The sequence below is a fragment of the Canis lupus genome, chromosome 9 (assembly GCF_003254725.2).
Source record: "Canis lupus dingo isolate Sandy chromosome 9, ASM325472v2, whole genome shotgun sequence".
NCBI lineage: Eukaryota > Metazoa > Chordata > Mammalia > Carnivora > Canidae > Canis > Canis lupus.
Window position 1 is genome coordinate 49,695,556 of NC_064251.1, and position 12,632 is coordinate 49,708,187.

A 12,632-nucleotide genomic window follows, 5' to 3' on the forward strand; every position below is an offset into this window, starting at 1 on the left:
GTGCCCTGGGCCAAAGGCAGGTGCCAAACCGCTGCGCCACCCAGGGATCCCTGTTACTTTTATTTTTAAGGATTTTATTTATTCATGAGAAAGAGAGGGAAAGAGGCAGAGACACAGGCAGAAGCAGGCTTCTCGCAGGGAGCCTGATGTGGGACTCAATCCCTGGACCCCCCAGGGATCATGCCCTGAGCCGAAGGGAGACGCCCAACCACTAAGTCACCCAGGCAGGCCCTGCCCCTAGTGTTACTTCCATGCTTTGTTGTGTACTGTTTTATTCTGTAGTTCACAATTGAGTGATACTGTTGCTATAGAAGTGATGAGCATAAGCAGGCTTAGTGTCCCTTGGAGAGGCTGAATGCAGTTTATTTTCTCAGCTTAACAGAGTGGAAAGGAGTAGGTCAGTATGAAAGTGGTGGTAGTGCTGACCACCTTGGGACCCAGAAGCTGAGAAAGGCACCCCAGGTTGAAACCTGTCCCCATCTACACAGAGCCCTGGTGTCCTTGGAGCGAGTGCCGTGACTGAGCAAGTGCTGAGTGCAGGGCAGGTGAGGGAAAAGCAGTGTCCTTCCCCCCGATTTCTCCCTTGGCTCTGCTGCGCCTCAAAGAGTGTTGTGGATGCTGTGCAGCCCTCAACTGGGAGTGAGCTTTTTCATGGCATGTGGGCAAGGAAGCCGAACCCTTAAGGTCCCTGGCACCCCTACTAGCCTTCGGATGGGGGAAGTAGTGTGGGGAGGCAACAGGGTGTAATGCCCAGCCTGCGTTGGAGAGCTGTGTGCGAGGACCTTTCCCTGTACCTCCTCACAGCTCCTGTACTCCTGTCCCTGCTCCGTGGGCCCTGGATGGCAAAGTGTGGGCTGGGGCTTCTCCCACTTGCGGGCGCCACGGAGTGAGGTCTGCGGCTGGCAAAAGCTAGGGGTGCCGGAGAAACCAATTCCTCACACAGGGTGGGGCGCCAGCATTGGCCAAGTCTTGCAGGGGACCTAGGAGCACAGGTGGATGGTCCCTGAACCAGCGGGGACAACTTTCCCGCCCTGGGCAGGCCCTTCTCTCACTGAGTTCTGAGCGTAAGGAGCAGACGGACTGGCTACTGGCATGACGAGCAGGGACCGAACCCAGCTGAAGTCACCCACCAAGCTAGGCCCGGGGGTGGGGGGGTGTCCGGCGGGGACTGACGGTCTGGAAGCCCCCCACCCACGAGGCTCTGCCCTCCGGCCACCGCAGGCCAATGGCGCAGAGGCGGAAGTGTGGCCACCAATGAGCCGCGCGGGGGCCGGGGGCGTGCCCCGGAGGGCCTTCCCCAATGGGAACCGGTTCTCGTGACCGGCGGTCTCAGGCGAGGCCCGGGCTGCAGTAGGTGGAGCCCCGGGCGCGGGGCGGGTCCGAGCCGGCCCCGCCCCCAGGGACGGCGCTCGGGGGCGTGGCCGCGGCGCGAAGGCCGGAGGCAGGCGGCGACTGCAGTTCCCGGCGCGCGTTGCCTCTGGCGCCCGCTCCGCAGCATGGCTGGCCTCGGGCGGCCGGGCCCGGGGCCCCGCGCTGCGCTGCCCGCCTGGAAGCGGGAGATCTTGGAGCGGAAGCGCGCCAAGCTGGCCGCCTTAGCCGGGGGCGCGGCGCCGGAGACCGGGGCCGAGGCGGGCGTGGCGGAGCCCTCGGGGCCGGCGGCCGAGCGGCTGGTGCTGGCCGAGAGCCTGGGCCCGCTGCGCGAGAACCCATTCATGCGTCTGGAGTCGGAGCGGCGGCGCGGGGCGCGGCGCGGCGGGGGTGCGGGGCCGGCGGGGGCGCGGCCCGTGCCGCAGCTGCTCGAACTGTACCGCCGTGTGCCCGGCGTGCGCACCTTCCACGCCGACAACATCCTCATCATCGAGTCGGCTCCCGGCTTCCCGCCCGCCAGCCCAGGTGCGGGCCCCGGCCCAGCCGCCCGCATCCGCGCCGCCGAGGTGCTGGTGTACGAGGCACCGCCGCCGCCCGGGCGCGTCAGCCGCCTGCTCCAGAAGTTCGACGCCCCGGCCGCGCCGCCTCGCCGGGGGAGCCCAGAGGGCGGCCGCCCCCCGCCCCCGCCCCAGCCGCCTCCGGCGCCGCCCGCTCCCGGCCCAGCCACCCCGCGCGTGGGCGAGCGCGCCGCCTGCTTCGAGCGCCGCGGTCCAGGGCCCAGGGCGCGGCGCGGCGACTTCCTACAGAAGACCGGCAGCAACTCCTTCACCGTCCACCCTCGGGGCCTGCACCACAGCGTTGGCCCTCACCCACCCGGCAAGGGGCCTGCTGCCCCCGAGGCCCGAGCCGGCGCTGCCAACGGCCTCGCAGGCTCCGCACCTGGGCCGGGCGAATGGAAGCCAAAGGTGGAGTCGGGGGAACCCCCGGTCCACCCGTCCCCCAGCCCTGGGACCCCCAGTGCCACTCCAGCCGCGTCCCTGGCCTTGCCCACGTCCAACCCTGCTAGTGCCACTCCCAGCCAGCGCCAGTGGGTCGCCGCAGCCACCAGCACCAATGACTCCTTTGAGATAAGGCCAGCCTGCAAGCCAGACATGGATAGGATCCCTGCTGGGGACCTCCAGGCCCGGGCCCTGGCCAGCCTCCGCATGAACTCTCGAAACTCCTTTGTGTTCATCCCTAAGCGCAAGGCCTCTGCGCAAACCTCTCTTGAAGGGAGGCAGGCCCGGGGGCTGCCAGAGAGAGAGGTTGACTGGGCCTCCCAAAGCCTGGAGCTCGAAGCCCAGCTGGTGCCTGAAAGGTATAATGTGCCTGCGGGAGGGAGGAGCCCCTTGGGGGTCGAGGAGGGGGCCTGCCCCAGGCCAGCTACTGCCCTCATAGACCAGGCTGTTAGGCAGCAGAGGCTGTCCTCACCATCCCTGGGTCTGTCAGCTGCTGCCGAAGCTAAGCCTGCCCAGGGCCTTGGGGTTCCCAGCTTGGCCAAGAACAGCAGGGAGCCTGGGAGGCCAGGGTTGCCTGTTACCTTCATTGATGAGGTGGACTCGGACGACGAGGTCCCCCAAGAAGCCAAACTGCCCTGCTCGGGAGCTGGTGGGCCTCCTTGGTACCACAGGCACTCCACTGGGGCTGGACACCCATCAGGGCTCCAACCGAGAAGTGGGAACACCTTCACCGTGGTGCCCAAGAGGAAGCCAGGGCCCCTGCAAGCTAATGGGGAGCCCGGGCCACAGGAAGCTGTGGAGGAGGAGGCAAGCCATCCGGCAGACTCCCCAGCCACCCCCGGGACTGCCCTGAAGAAGCGCTATCCCACCGTGCATGAGATTGAGGTGATTGGTGGCTACCTGGCTCTAGAGAAGTCCTGCCTCACCAAGGCTGGCTCCTCGAGAAAGAAGGTTGGTGAGGGGAGCAGGGGGGAGATCCACTGGCTGGGAGGGAGAGAAGAATGACCGGTCACAGGGCTGTGGGTCTAGCATGTGCCTGGTTCCTAGGACACCTGGCTTGGCTGGAGGATGGCTTAGGGGATGGCTTCTATGTGGACCAGAGAAGTCCCTGGACTGGGTGGACAAGCAAGCTCCAAGAGGGGCTGAGCTGCAGCAGTGGGGTGAGGGGGCTGGTCTAGGCTCCCATACAGCCCTAATGAACCACAAGGGACAGCTTGCTTAAGATGTACTTCAGAAGGCTGGGGGAGAGGGTCAGTCCAGCTAGCACCACGGCTGCCTTTTTGTTCTTGCAGCTCCATCTGGAATTGGTGGGGCAGAACTGTCTCCTCGTGGGTCTAGCTGGGAGAAATAGTTCCGGGCCTGTTGGTTCCACCCTGGCCCTGGCTCTGAGAGTGTAGCCTGGTCTGGTCCCCTGGAGTCCTGGCCCACAAAGGTGGCAGGTGCGAGGACAGAAGTGGGAAGGCGCGGGATGCCTCCTGATTTGGGTGTGGTCAGATCCCTACCCCACTGTTGGCCTAGGGGTGCAATACTGGGAACCACTTAGTGGGGGCCTCTCAACTTCCCAGAAGGCATTCTGGCCTGGAGCTCAGTCAGCCATGACTGGCTTCATGCAAGTGTTATTGAACTCCAAGCATGTGTCAGGCCTGGGGTGTGGTGCTGGAAGCAGTGAGAGACCCAGGTGCAGGACCAGGAGCCCTGCTGGAGCCTTAATCCCCAGCTGCCCAGTGGCCTAGAACCCTCTGGGTACAAGAAAACGTTCCTCATGTTCTTCCTCGTCATCGCAGCACCTGTGTCTGGCCCAGGGGTAAATCCCAAGGTCAGCCCCAATGACCCCCACCAGTGGGCATCAGGCAGATGTGCCTCCCCTTGCAACTGAGATGGCACATAATAGACTTCTCCGTTGGCTCATCCTGGAAGCTACTTTTGCCACTACCCTCAGTTTCGTTGGGGCGGTTGGGGTGGTGATGTGCTTTGTGTGGCTGAAGCCCCCTTCACTGGGGCCTGTTAGTTGTCTAATCATGTGAGCCCCCTCCTTCCTCTCTTTGCGTGGGTTGGCCTTGCTCTGCCCTTTCCCCGAGTGTCATCGCCCCCCCCTCCTGCCAGCTCCATCTGCTCAGACAGGCGTCCACGCCCAACTGCCTTGGTATTTCCGGTGGGCCCAACTGGCCTGCCTGACTTTGGCTCACCCTCTCTTTAGTGCTATGGGCCACCACCCTCCCACCCTTGCTCCTGCTATGATCATCAGCCCCACCTCCCCGCTCCCTGACTGTTGGTTCTGAACTGGGAAGCAGTGTCTTTCTATACTGGCCCCAAGAAGTGGAAGTGATAACAGCCCTCCACTTTGTAGATGAGGAACCTGCAGGACCTCATGAGCTTGGGGCTCTGAGAATCAACTACTACTTTCTGTTCTGGGAGCCTGTGCTCCTCCCTCCCCCAGTTTGGGAGAGCGGTGGGGGTCATTGTGGCAGGGTTGGGGTGAGAAGGGCAGGAGAAAGTGATGGGAAGAGGCAGGCCCTTCCTGGGGAGCGGGGGAGGGGTGCAGCTCAGACCAACCTGGCCCTGGTCTCTGTGCCAGCCTTAGGGAGCTGGGGGTCCAGATGGATTTCCTGGCAAGGCCTGGTGGCCTAGCTAGGGCCCTGCCTGAGCGGTGCCACCTATTGGAGGTGTCTCCTGGCTGGTGAGCGCTGCCCCACCCCCTGTACCAGCTGCCCTGCCCACGAAAAGCCAGAACGCATGTTGCGCGGGATGAGGCCTGCCCTTCAGAGCAATCTGCTGGTTTGGGCTGTGCCCTGTGCTTTGTTCCCTGGGCATCCCTCCTGCCAGTCCTCACCCTCACCCAGACCATTGCAGCCAGACTCCCGCTCAGCCCCTTCCTGACGGGGACTCAGTAGACTGTCAATTCAGCAGGACCTTGGGGCTGCCACTCACCTTGACCCCCGCACGCTGGCCAGCCAGGATAGTGGTGGGAGGTGGTGGGACCTTTCCCCAGGGGCAGGTGAGGGATGGCTCTCCCGGGCAGTGGGATTCAGGGCAGCCTGACCCTGAACTGGCAGGTCAGTGTAGGCTGTCGAGCCCTTGCTGGGCCTTGGGGGGCAATAACCCTGTCCGGGTGTAGGGGCACCCAGCCAGACGGGGGGGGGGTGCCCCACGTGGTTATGTCTTGGCAGAATCGCAGGTGTCCTCTCTGTCCGTCCCTGACAATGCCGTGGTGGCTGGGGGCACTGTCCCGTGCCCTCCTCACCTGCCTCCCACAGGGTTGCTGGGCTGGTGTCATGGGCCTCTCCCCTTTGTGAGGTGCCACCTGGCCAGGCTCCAGCTCGTCTGGTGACTCCTGCCCCTCCCTTTTGCCCTCTTCCCCTGATGGTCCTCTGCCCAGCCTGAGTGTGTCAGTGTCCCCAGAGCTCCACCTGTGACACCCTAGGCCGTCTGCCCTCACCTTGGTATAAGTGCCACCCCAACACCCCAATTGTGCTGCCGGGCTCAGCCCTCAGCCTCACTGCGGTTCTCAGATCTGTGGTACAGCTGCCCTCAGGAGCCTCTGCTTCCACATCTGGCCTTCTGACCGCGGGCATGGAGCCCTGCACACTCCTGCCTCCCAGGGGTCCTCTGCCCTCCCCTCTCACCCTCCCTCCCCACTGCCCCAGCTCCTCCTGAGGTGCCTCCCTCCCGAAAGTGGACTTTCTAAAGCCAGATGCCACTGGAGCAGGCCTGGATCCCTCCCCGCCTAGCTTCCCCACTGGCAGAGGGGCTGCCCTGGGCTGCTGCTGCTCTTGATCTGGGGCTTTGGCAACAGCTGTGTGGAGTGGACCTATTGTCCCCCGGAGTGCAGACTGAGTGGGGGATGGGAGGAGGCAGGTATGAGCCAGGAGTGAGAGCAGGGCGGGTGCTCGCGGCCAGCGGGGGTGGGTTGAACCCAGCTCCCGGAGTAGAGTCCAGAGTGGACGCCCTCCAGTAACCCAAGCTGGGTGTGCGCGGGTAGGGCAGGGTGAGGGGGGCAAAGGGCCTGTGGGAGCTGGGAGGTATGCCAAGCCAGGAACCACCTGCCACTACACTTGGCGCAGCGGGCAAAGTCCTCTGGAGCCAGGTGTGTGCAAGTGTCGGCCCCCCAACCATGCCCGGCTCATCTGCCCCCGGGTCTAGAGGTGGCCACTCCATTTGTCACAGGGTGTCCTGTGACCCAGAAACCTGCAGCTCCAGAAACCTGTGCCCCCACCCCCAGGCTGTACAGTGTGGAGACTGAAGAGGTGGGATGTGGCCCCAGCCCGGGGCCCCAGCTGGGTGCAGACAGTGGCCTGTGAGCACCACCCCACCCCTGCCTGGGCAGGCCGTGCCAGGCTCAGTGCCCGTCCCGTGTGTGCCCAGCCCCCTCGGTCTCCCCGCTAGGAGCTGGTCATGTGGACTAATGAGGGCATGCTAATCCGGCTGGGCCCTGGCAGCTGGCCCTTCCTGTCTTCAGTGCTGGGGGATGGGCCTGGAGGGCTCAGGGTCGTTGAGGACAAGCCAGTACCCAGGGCTGATGGAAAGCCCTGTTCAGTGTAGGGCCTGGGGGCAGGGGCGAGGGGTGGGGGCAGGGCAGGTGGAGGGACCTGTGCCTTTGCCCTTCCTGTGGCAGGGACAGGTACTCTGCTCTTGCTTTTGCCTTACTCAGGTGGTCTGCACCTGTGTGCTCCTGTCCGTGACCACTGTGTGCGCAGCGGTTGGGATGAGGCCTGGGCCTGAGCTGTGCCCAGCAGAGTCTGTGTGTGAGCCACACTGAGATGGGGAAGCCAGGAGCTAGGTAGCTGGGTGGGGATGCCCTTGGCCATGTGTGCACTCGCGGCTGTGGGAGAAGTGTGATAGGGTGACCTGAGCATGTGCCCTTGCTTCTGGACACTGGCTCAGGCTGGCATTGCCCCCTGAAGCCCGTGCTGGGGGTCCCTCTGCTGTCCCTGGGCCCCATGGTTCTTTGCCAGGGGGCCCAGCTCCCGACTCCAGCTCCTTCCAGGGGAGGAGAGGGAACCTGAGCTGGCCACTGGTGTCCTGTGCTCAGGAGTTTAATGTTTCGAGCTCCCGTAGGGCTGGTCCCATCTGCTGCAGGCTGGTGGCTCTCATATTCATTACCAACCTGCCGGGCCTGGCTGAGTCCTGCCGGGCGAGCCTGGTCGGCCTGGAACTCTCGCAGGGAGTGGAGTCCTAGGTCAGGGAGGGTGAGGGTCGAGCTTCAGTGACCCTGCTTCCTCTCAAACCCAGCAGCATGGTCTGGGACCTGAGGCTGTTGGGAGAGGAGAGAATCTGCTCAGGCATGAAATTCTGCAGCCTGTGGAGGGGGCAGCATGGACAAGGGCCAGATGGGTGGTTCAGGTGGCAGGGCAGGCTCACCACAAGCCCCTCTGGGTGCAGCTTTGCTCTGATTCCAACTAGTCTGTGAAATAGGGGGCTTGGATGTGCCAGCCCACCTGCTTTGTCACCTCCTGCAAGCCCCAGGGGCCCGGCCTTGGGTGTGCTGGTCCTTGCCTAGCAGCGAGGTCGTACTGTGCAGGTGGCATCATTCAGGTGGCTAGCAAGCCAAGGTGTGAACCAAGACCTGGAGGGAGGCCCCAGCCAGTAACAGGAACTGCTGGTAGCAGGGAAGGCAGGGTCTCCAAGTATGTGGGTGCCCCCACAGTAGTTTCATCTGGACCCTGCTCCTGCTGGAGGGTGACCAGGTGGGAGGAGATGTGGCTGGTGCTCTCCTGTGAAGGCAGTCCTTCTATGGGAGCTGCCATAGAAGCTTCTGGAGACCCTGAGACTTTGGGCTCCTGCTGCTGGCTGCGGTCTGGTCCCTGGGAGAGGTAGGTAACTGTGGGTGACTTGACCCTGGACCTGGATGGGGTCTGGGATGCAGGTGTTTGGACACACTGGGTTGCCGTGGGCATCCAGACCCAATCTAATGGTGTCCCTCTGGCCATGTGCCTGCAGGGTCCAGGTAAGGGCATTGTCTGCTGAGGGCTGGCTCCCGCAGGGTTGGTGGCACGTTCTGCTATGTGCCAGGGCCTCGAGTCCTCTCCTGTGTTCTTTGGGGTCCCTGCCTGGCTTAGCCCGGCTCAAGTGCTGCTGGTGGCCCAACAGCAGGACCCCGCTGATGTGCCTCCTGCCCGCAGATGAAGATCTCCTTCAATGACAAGCGATTGCAGACCACGTTTGAGTACCCTCCTGAGAACTCCCTGGTGCAGGAGGAGGAGTCTGAGGCCCAGGAGGAGGCGGAGGAGGAGGAGGAGGAAGAGGAAGAGGAAGAAGAGTTGTCCAGCTCAGATGGGGCGGCAGTGGAAAAGCCCTTTGCGCTCTTCCTGCCCCGGGCCACTTTTGTGAACAGTGTGGGGCCTGAGAGCCCTCGCCTGCCGGACGGCAGCTCAGGTGAGTACCCATCTGTGGGAACAGGTGGCCCAGTGGGTAGCCTGGGCCGCACATCCACACACGTGCCTCTTCGCTCGCAGGCCTGTCCAGCTACACTCCAAAGCATTCCGTGGCCTTTAATAAATGGCAGGAGCAGACACTGGAGCAGGCTCCACGTGAGGTAGAGCCCACACCAAAGGAGATCATGGTGAGCAGGGGTGGGGTGGGATGGAAGGGCAAGTTCCCGAGGGATGGGGCAGGGAGAGGTTCTCTAACGCCTGGGTGAGCCCCATGGGCGTTCTCTGTGTTCTTCTCTCCCAGCTCACCCCGGCCAGTCACAATGATCTCTCAGACTTCCGTAGTGAGCCAGCTCTCTACTTCTGACCCCGGCCCTGCCAGGATGGCCAAGGCTGAGCCCTGGGAACCGGGCAGTGCCCAGGAGCCCTGCCCTTGTGCTGCAACCCCCTTCTGCCCTGCCAGGCTCTGCCCTGCCATATCCCACCCTCCTTTCCTGGGGCCTCACAACTGTGCTAGTGCTCGGCCTGAGCCTAGGGCACGGGGGCACTCCTGATGCTCTTGGGGGTGGCCCTGATTTGGGGGCACTGCCTGTGGAGGGTGGACAGGGTCCTGCTGGACACCACGCCCAGTAGTGTCCGGTATCTGTGAGGGGCTAGCTTGGCTGCCTGTCCTCTGGGAACTCCAGTCCTTCCAGCCCACACCCCCAACAGCCGACCTCAGCCCACCCCCTTTGTGATGAATGGCAAGTCTTTTTTTGCCTTTGATGATGGACTCAATAAATAGCACTGGACAAGGCGCCTCTGCCTTCCGTGTGGTCCTTGGCCTGAGCAGCAGGGAGCAGGGGTGGGGTCTGTGCGGCTCCATTAAGGCCCTGGCAGCAGGGAGGAGGGGACAGGAGGCTGCCTAGGATGTCTGCCCCTCCACATTGCAGTCCTGGTGGTCCAGGTGTTCAGTCTCGCAGCCCCACTCGCCCTGCTTCCCATCCCAGTACCCTCTTGTCAGGGAGAGGGACCTTCCTGTAGCACTTCTGGTCTTTGGGGCTGCCCTGTCCCATCCAGGGTTGACATTGTGGGAGCTGTGGCGGGAGGGGCACTCAGGTTTGTTCTCTGGGGTCTGGTGCTGTGACAGGACAGGAGTGGTGTTATCTGAAGGCCAGGCACTGGGAGGGGGCAAGGAGCAGGCAGGGGTTGGGCAGAACCTCCTACGTGGCTTGGCAGGCTACCTGACCCACAGGAGCGTGCAGCAAGACTGTGGCAGGCAGACCACTTCCCTGCGGTTGGTGCTAGCGGCTGACAGGACCCAGCAGATCCTGAGCAGTGACAGGAGATGCAGAGCCCCTGCTCAGGAGCAGCCTGGAGCTGGGAGCTGGGGCTGCTTACAGTCGAGGCACCAAACACAAGCGACTCCTTCCTGAAGAGTCAAGCCCATAAGAAATGCTGCTTGGCCAAGCTTGGAAAGGATGGGACGGTCTTTAGGGTCTTTTCCTGGGTGGAGTGGGCCCAGGTTTTTCCAGACTCTCTCAAAGAATACGTACTTCTTAAACCTGCCTAGCCCCTCCCAGCAGTAGCTGCAGGGACCCCCTCATAGGGCCTAGCAGGATACCAGAGACAGTCCCAGAGGGGACACGGGATGCAGGGCTGGGCCCAGGCTGCATGGAAGGCGGTGGTGGGAATGCTTGGTGTGACCAGGAACGGTGGGAGGCAGTGGTGCCACTGGGCCGAGCAGTTTAGAATCCTGGAGCTGGGGGGACACCTGGGTGGCTCAGTGGTTGAGCATCTGCCTTCGGCTTAGGGCAGGATCCTGGAGTTCCAGGATTGAGTCCCACATCGGGCTCCCTGCACTGAGCCTGCTTCTTCCTCTACCTATGTCTCTTCTTTTCTGTCTCTCATGAATAAATAAAATCTTAAAAAAAAAAAGAAAGAAAGAAAGAAAGAACCTTGAAGCTGGGGCACAGGCCTGCCTGGAGGATGGGTGAAAAAGAGGGCATCCTTCTGGGCCAGACCTCGTGCTGGGTAATAGGGAACAGCACGGACTGGGAGCTATGGGCAGAATACCTCCAGGGCAGTAGGTTAAGTGCAGTTGGGGACCAGAGGCCAGCAGCCCTGGTGGGGAGAAAGGGTGGGGGACAAGGTCTCGGGAGATGCTCAAGGATACCTTCAACTCTTTTCAAAAGCACAGGGAAAGCCAGTCCAGGCTTCCCTCATCCAAGGATGAACCATACCCAGCTGGGCAGGGGCTCATATTCATTCATTCCGGAGGTGTCCAGCAGTTCTGCACTCCAGGCACAGGCCACAGGGCATCTTTACAAACCTAAGCTTTATTGACAGTCACATGCCACCAGGACAAGCTCTGAGGTGCAGGGCCCCTGCCCTTTGCCCACTTCCCTGGCTGGGGCAGCAAGGTGAGGCCACTCTCATGGTGTGGAGACAAGGGAGCAGGGCCTTTCTGGCAGCACCGGGATGGGGGGTGGTGGCGACCTCAGGCCCTGAACAGAACTGACCCAGAGCCTGCACTCCCCAAGTCCTGCATGAGTACAAGGCCGGGACGTGCCCAGAGGTTTCCTTGTCACCTGGGGCAGGTGGAGCTTGGCAACAGCCTCTTGGTACCTGAGACACTGAAAGGGGGCAGCTGGTGCCAAGAAGAGTAAAGACGCTGAGGATAGTCGGAGGCCCAGCCACTGCCGGGCACAGTAGAGGCAGGCCCCTCCCCAGAACGGCCCCATCAGCTGTCCTTAGCTCCGCTGCTCTTCTGCTCTGAGGCTGTGGCCTTGGTCAAGTTCCCAGCTTCCCTCTTCAGGACACTAAGCAGAGTCTGCGAGCTCTCCAGGATCTGGAAACAGACGTAGGATGGTCACCACCACTCCTCGCCAGCACTGAGCTGTGGGGCAGCAGTGCAATGAAGCCCCTGAAGGGCAGGTCAGACAGGGTCAGCAGGGCCCGTTCCCCCTAAGACTAGCCCAAAGCCCCTTCCTCGCACCCCAGGGAAGCCAGTCTAGGTTAGCTGAGCCCGGGGCCGCTCTTTGCTCATGGTCTGGGAGGACAATGGTGCAGAAAACAGGACTCCTGACCTGCCAGGCCCCCGACAGCCTCACTGACACCTAACCGGGATCCTGTCGCCCCTGCGTTTGGCCGGCCCTAGACTCCCCCGGGGCCCCAGCCTCACCTTGAGGTAGGCGGCTTCTGTCTCCGCGATGGTCCGGTCAAACTCGTTTCTAGAGGCAATCTTGCGGGCCAGGTTCTCGTTGACGCGAGCCAGTTTCTCGGTCAGCTGCCTCACTTCATTCTGCAGCCGCTGCTTCTCGTCTTCCTCCTGCTGGATCTGCCGGCACAACTCCTCCCGCTTCTGGCACAACTCCTCGATGCCTGGGATGGGCGAGCGGGAGGGCACACGCTGTGGACCCAGGGCAGGAGGGAGCACAGCACCCCTCCCACTCTGGAGCGTGCCCGGTGCACTGGACGGTGCGCACCCCTCGCACCCTGGACCGTGCGGGGGGCGGGAGGCGGTGCACGCTCTCCCCTTCCGCTCTGCCCCTCACTGCGCAGATACCCGGCGCCCGGGCGAGCGGCACAGCGGCTGTCCCCCTGGCTCGCCCGCAAGGCCCCCGGCGCCGTCCCGGCCGAGGCCCCACGCACGGACGGTGCAGCCCGTTGGGCCACGCGCGGCAGGCCCGCCACCGCCTGGACCCGCAGGCCGGCGAGCCCCGCGCCCTCCCAGCCCACCAGACGGACCCCGCCGCGAGGCCGCTCACACTTGACCAGTTCGTTGTTATAATTCTGCAGCGCTGCGCCCTGCTGGGTCATGGTGACAGCCCAGGCCGCGACCACCCCAACCGCCGCTACTGCATCGCCGCTCCCGCCTGCGCGGTGCGTCCGACGGCGCGCCCTCCGAAACGTCACC

The 12,632-nt window shown here is 63.2% G+C and overlaps 2 protein-coding genes across 2 annotated transcripts; one reads left to right on the forward strand and one right to left on the reverse strand.

Annotated features, from left to right (window-relative positions):
* Nucleotides 1-1,420: 1,420 nt before the first annotated feature.
* On the forward strand, nucleotides 1,421-9,530 carry TPRN (taperin). Its single transcript, XM_025475938.3, has 4 exons — nucleotides 1,421-3,317; nucleotides 8,486-8,738; nucleotides 8,819-8,925; nucleotides 9,039-9,530. Exons 1-4 carry the CDS (start codon nucleotides 1,497-1,499, stop codon nucleotides 9,099-9,101), a joined length of 2,244 nt encoding a protein of 747 aa, XP_025331723.3. The 5' UTR covers nucleotides 1,421-1,496; the 3' UTR covers nucleotides 9,102-9,530.
* A 1,503-nt stretch (nucleotides 9,531-11,033) lies between these two features.
* SSNA1 (SS nuclear autoantigen 1) lies at nucleotides 11,034-12,617 on the reverse strand. The gene is made up of 3 exons (XM_025475937.3): nucleotides 12,484-12,617; nucleotides 11,898-12,097; nucleotides 11,034-11,564 (listed from the first exon to the last, which is right to left on the reverse strand). The coding sequence occupies exons 1-3, from the start codon at nucleotides 12,533-12,535 to the stop codon at nucleotides 11,457-11,459; spliced, it is 360 nt and encodes a 119-aa protein (XP_025331722.1). The 5' UTR covers nucleotides 12,536-12,617; the 3' UTR covers nucleotides 11,034-11,456.
* Between the last annotated feature and the right edge of the window lie 15 nt (nucleotides 12,618-12,632).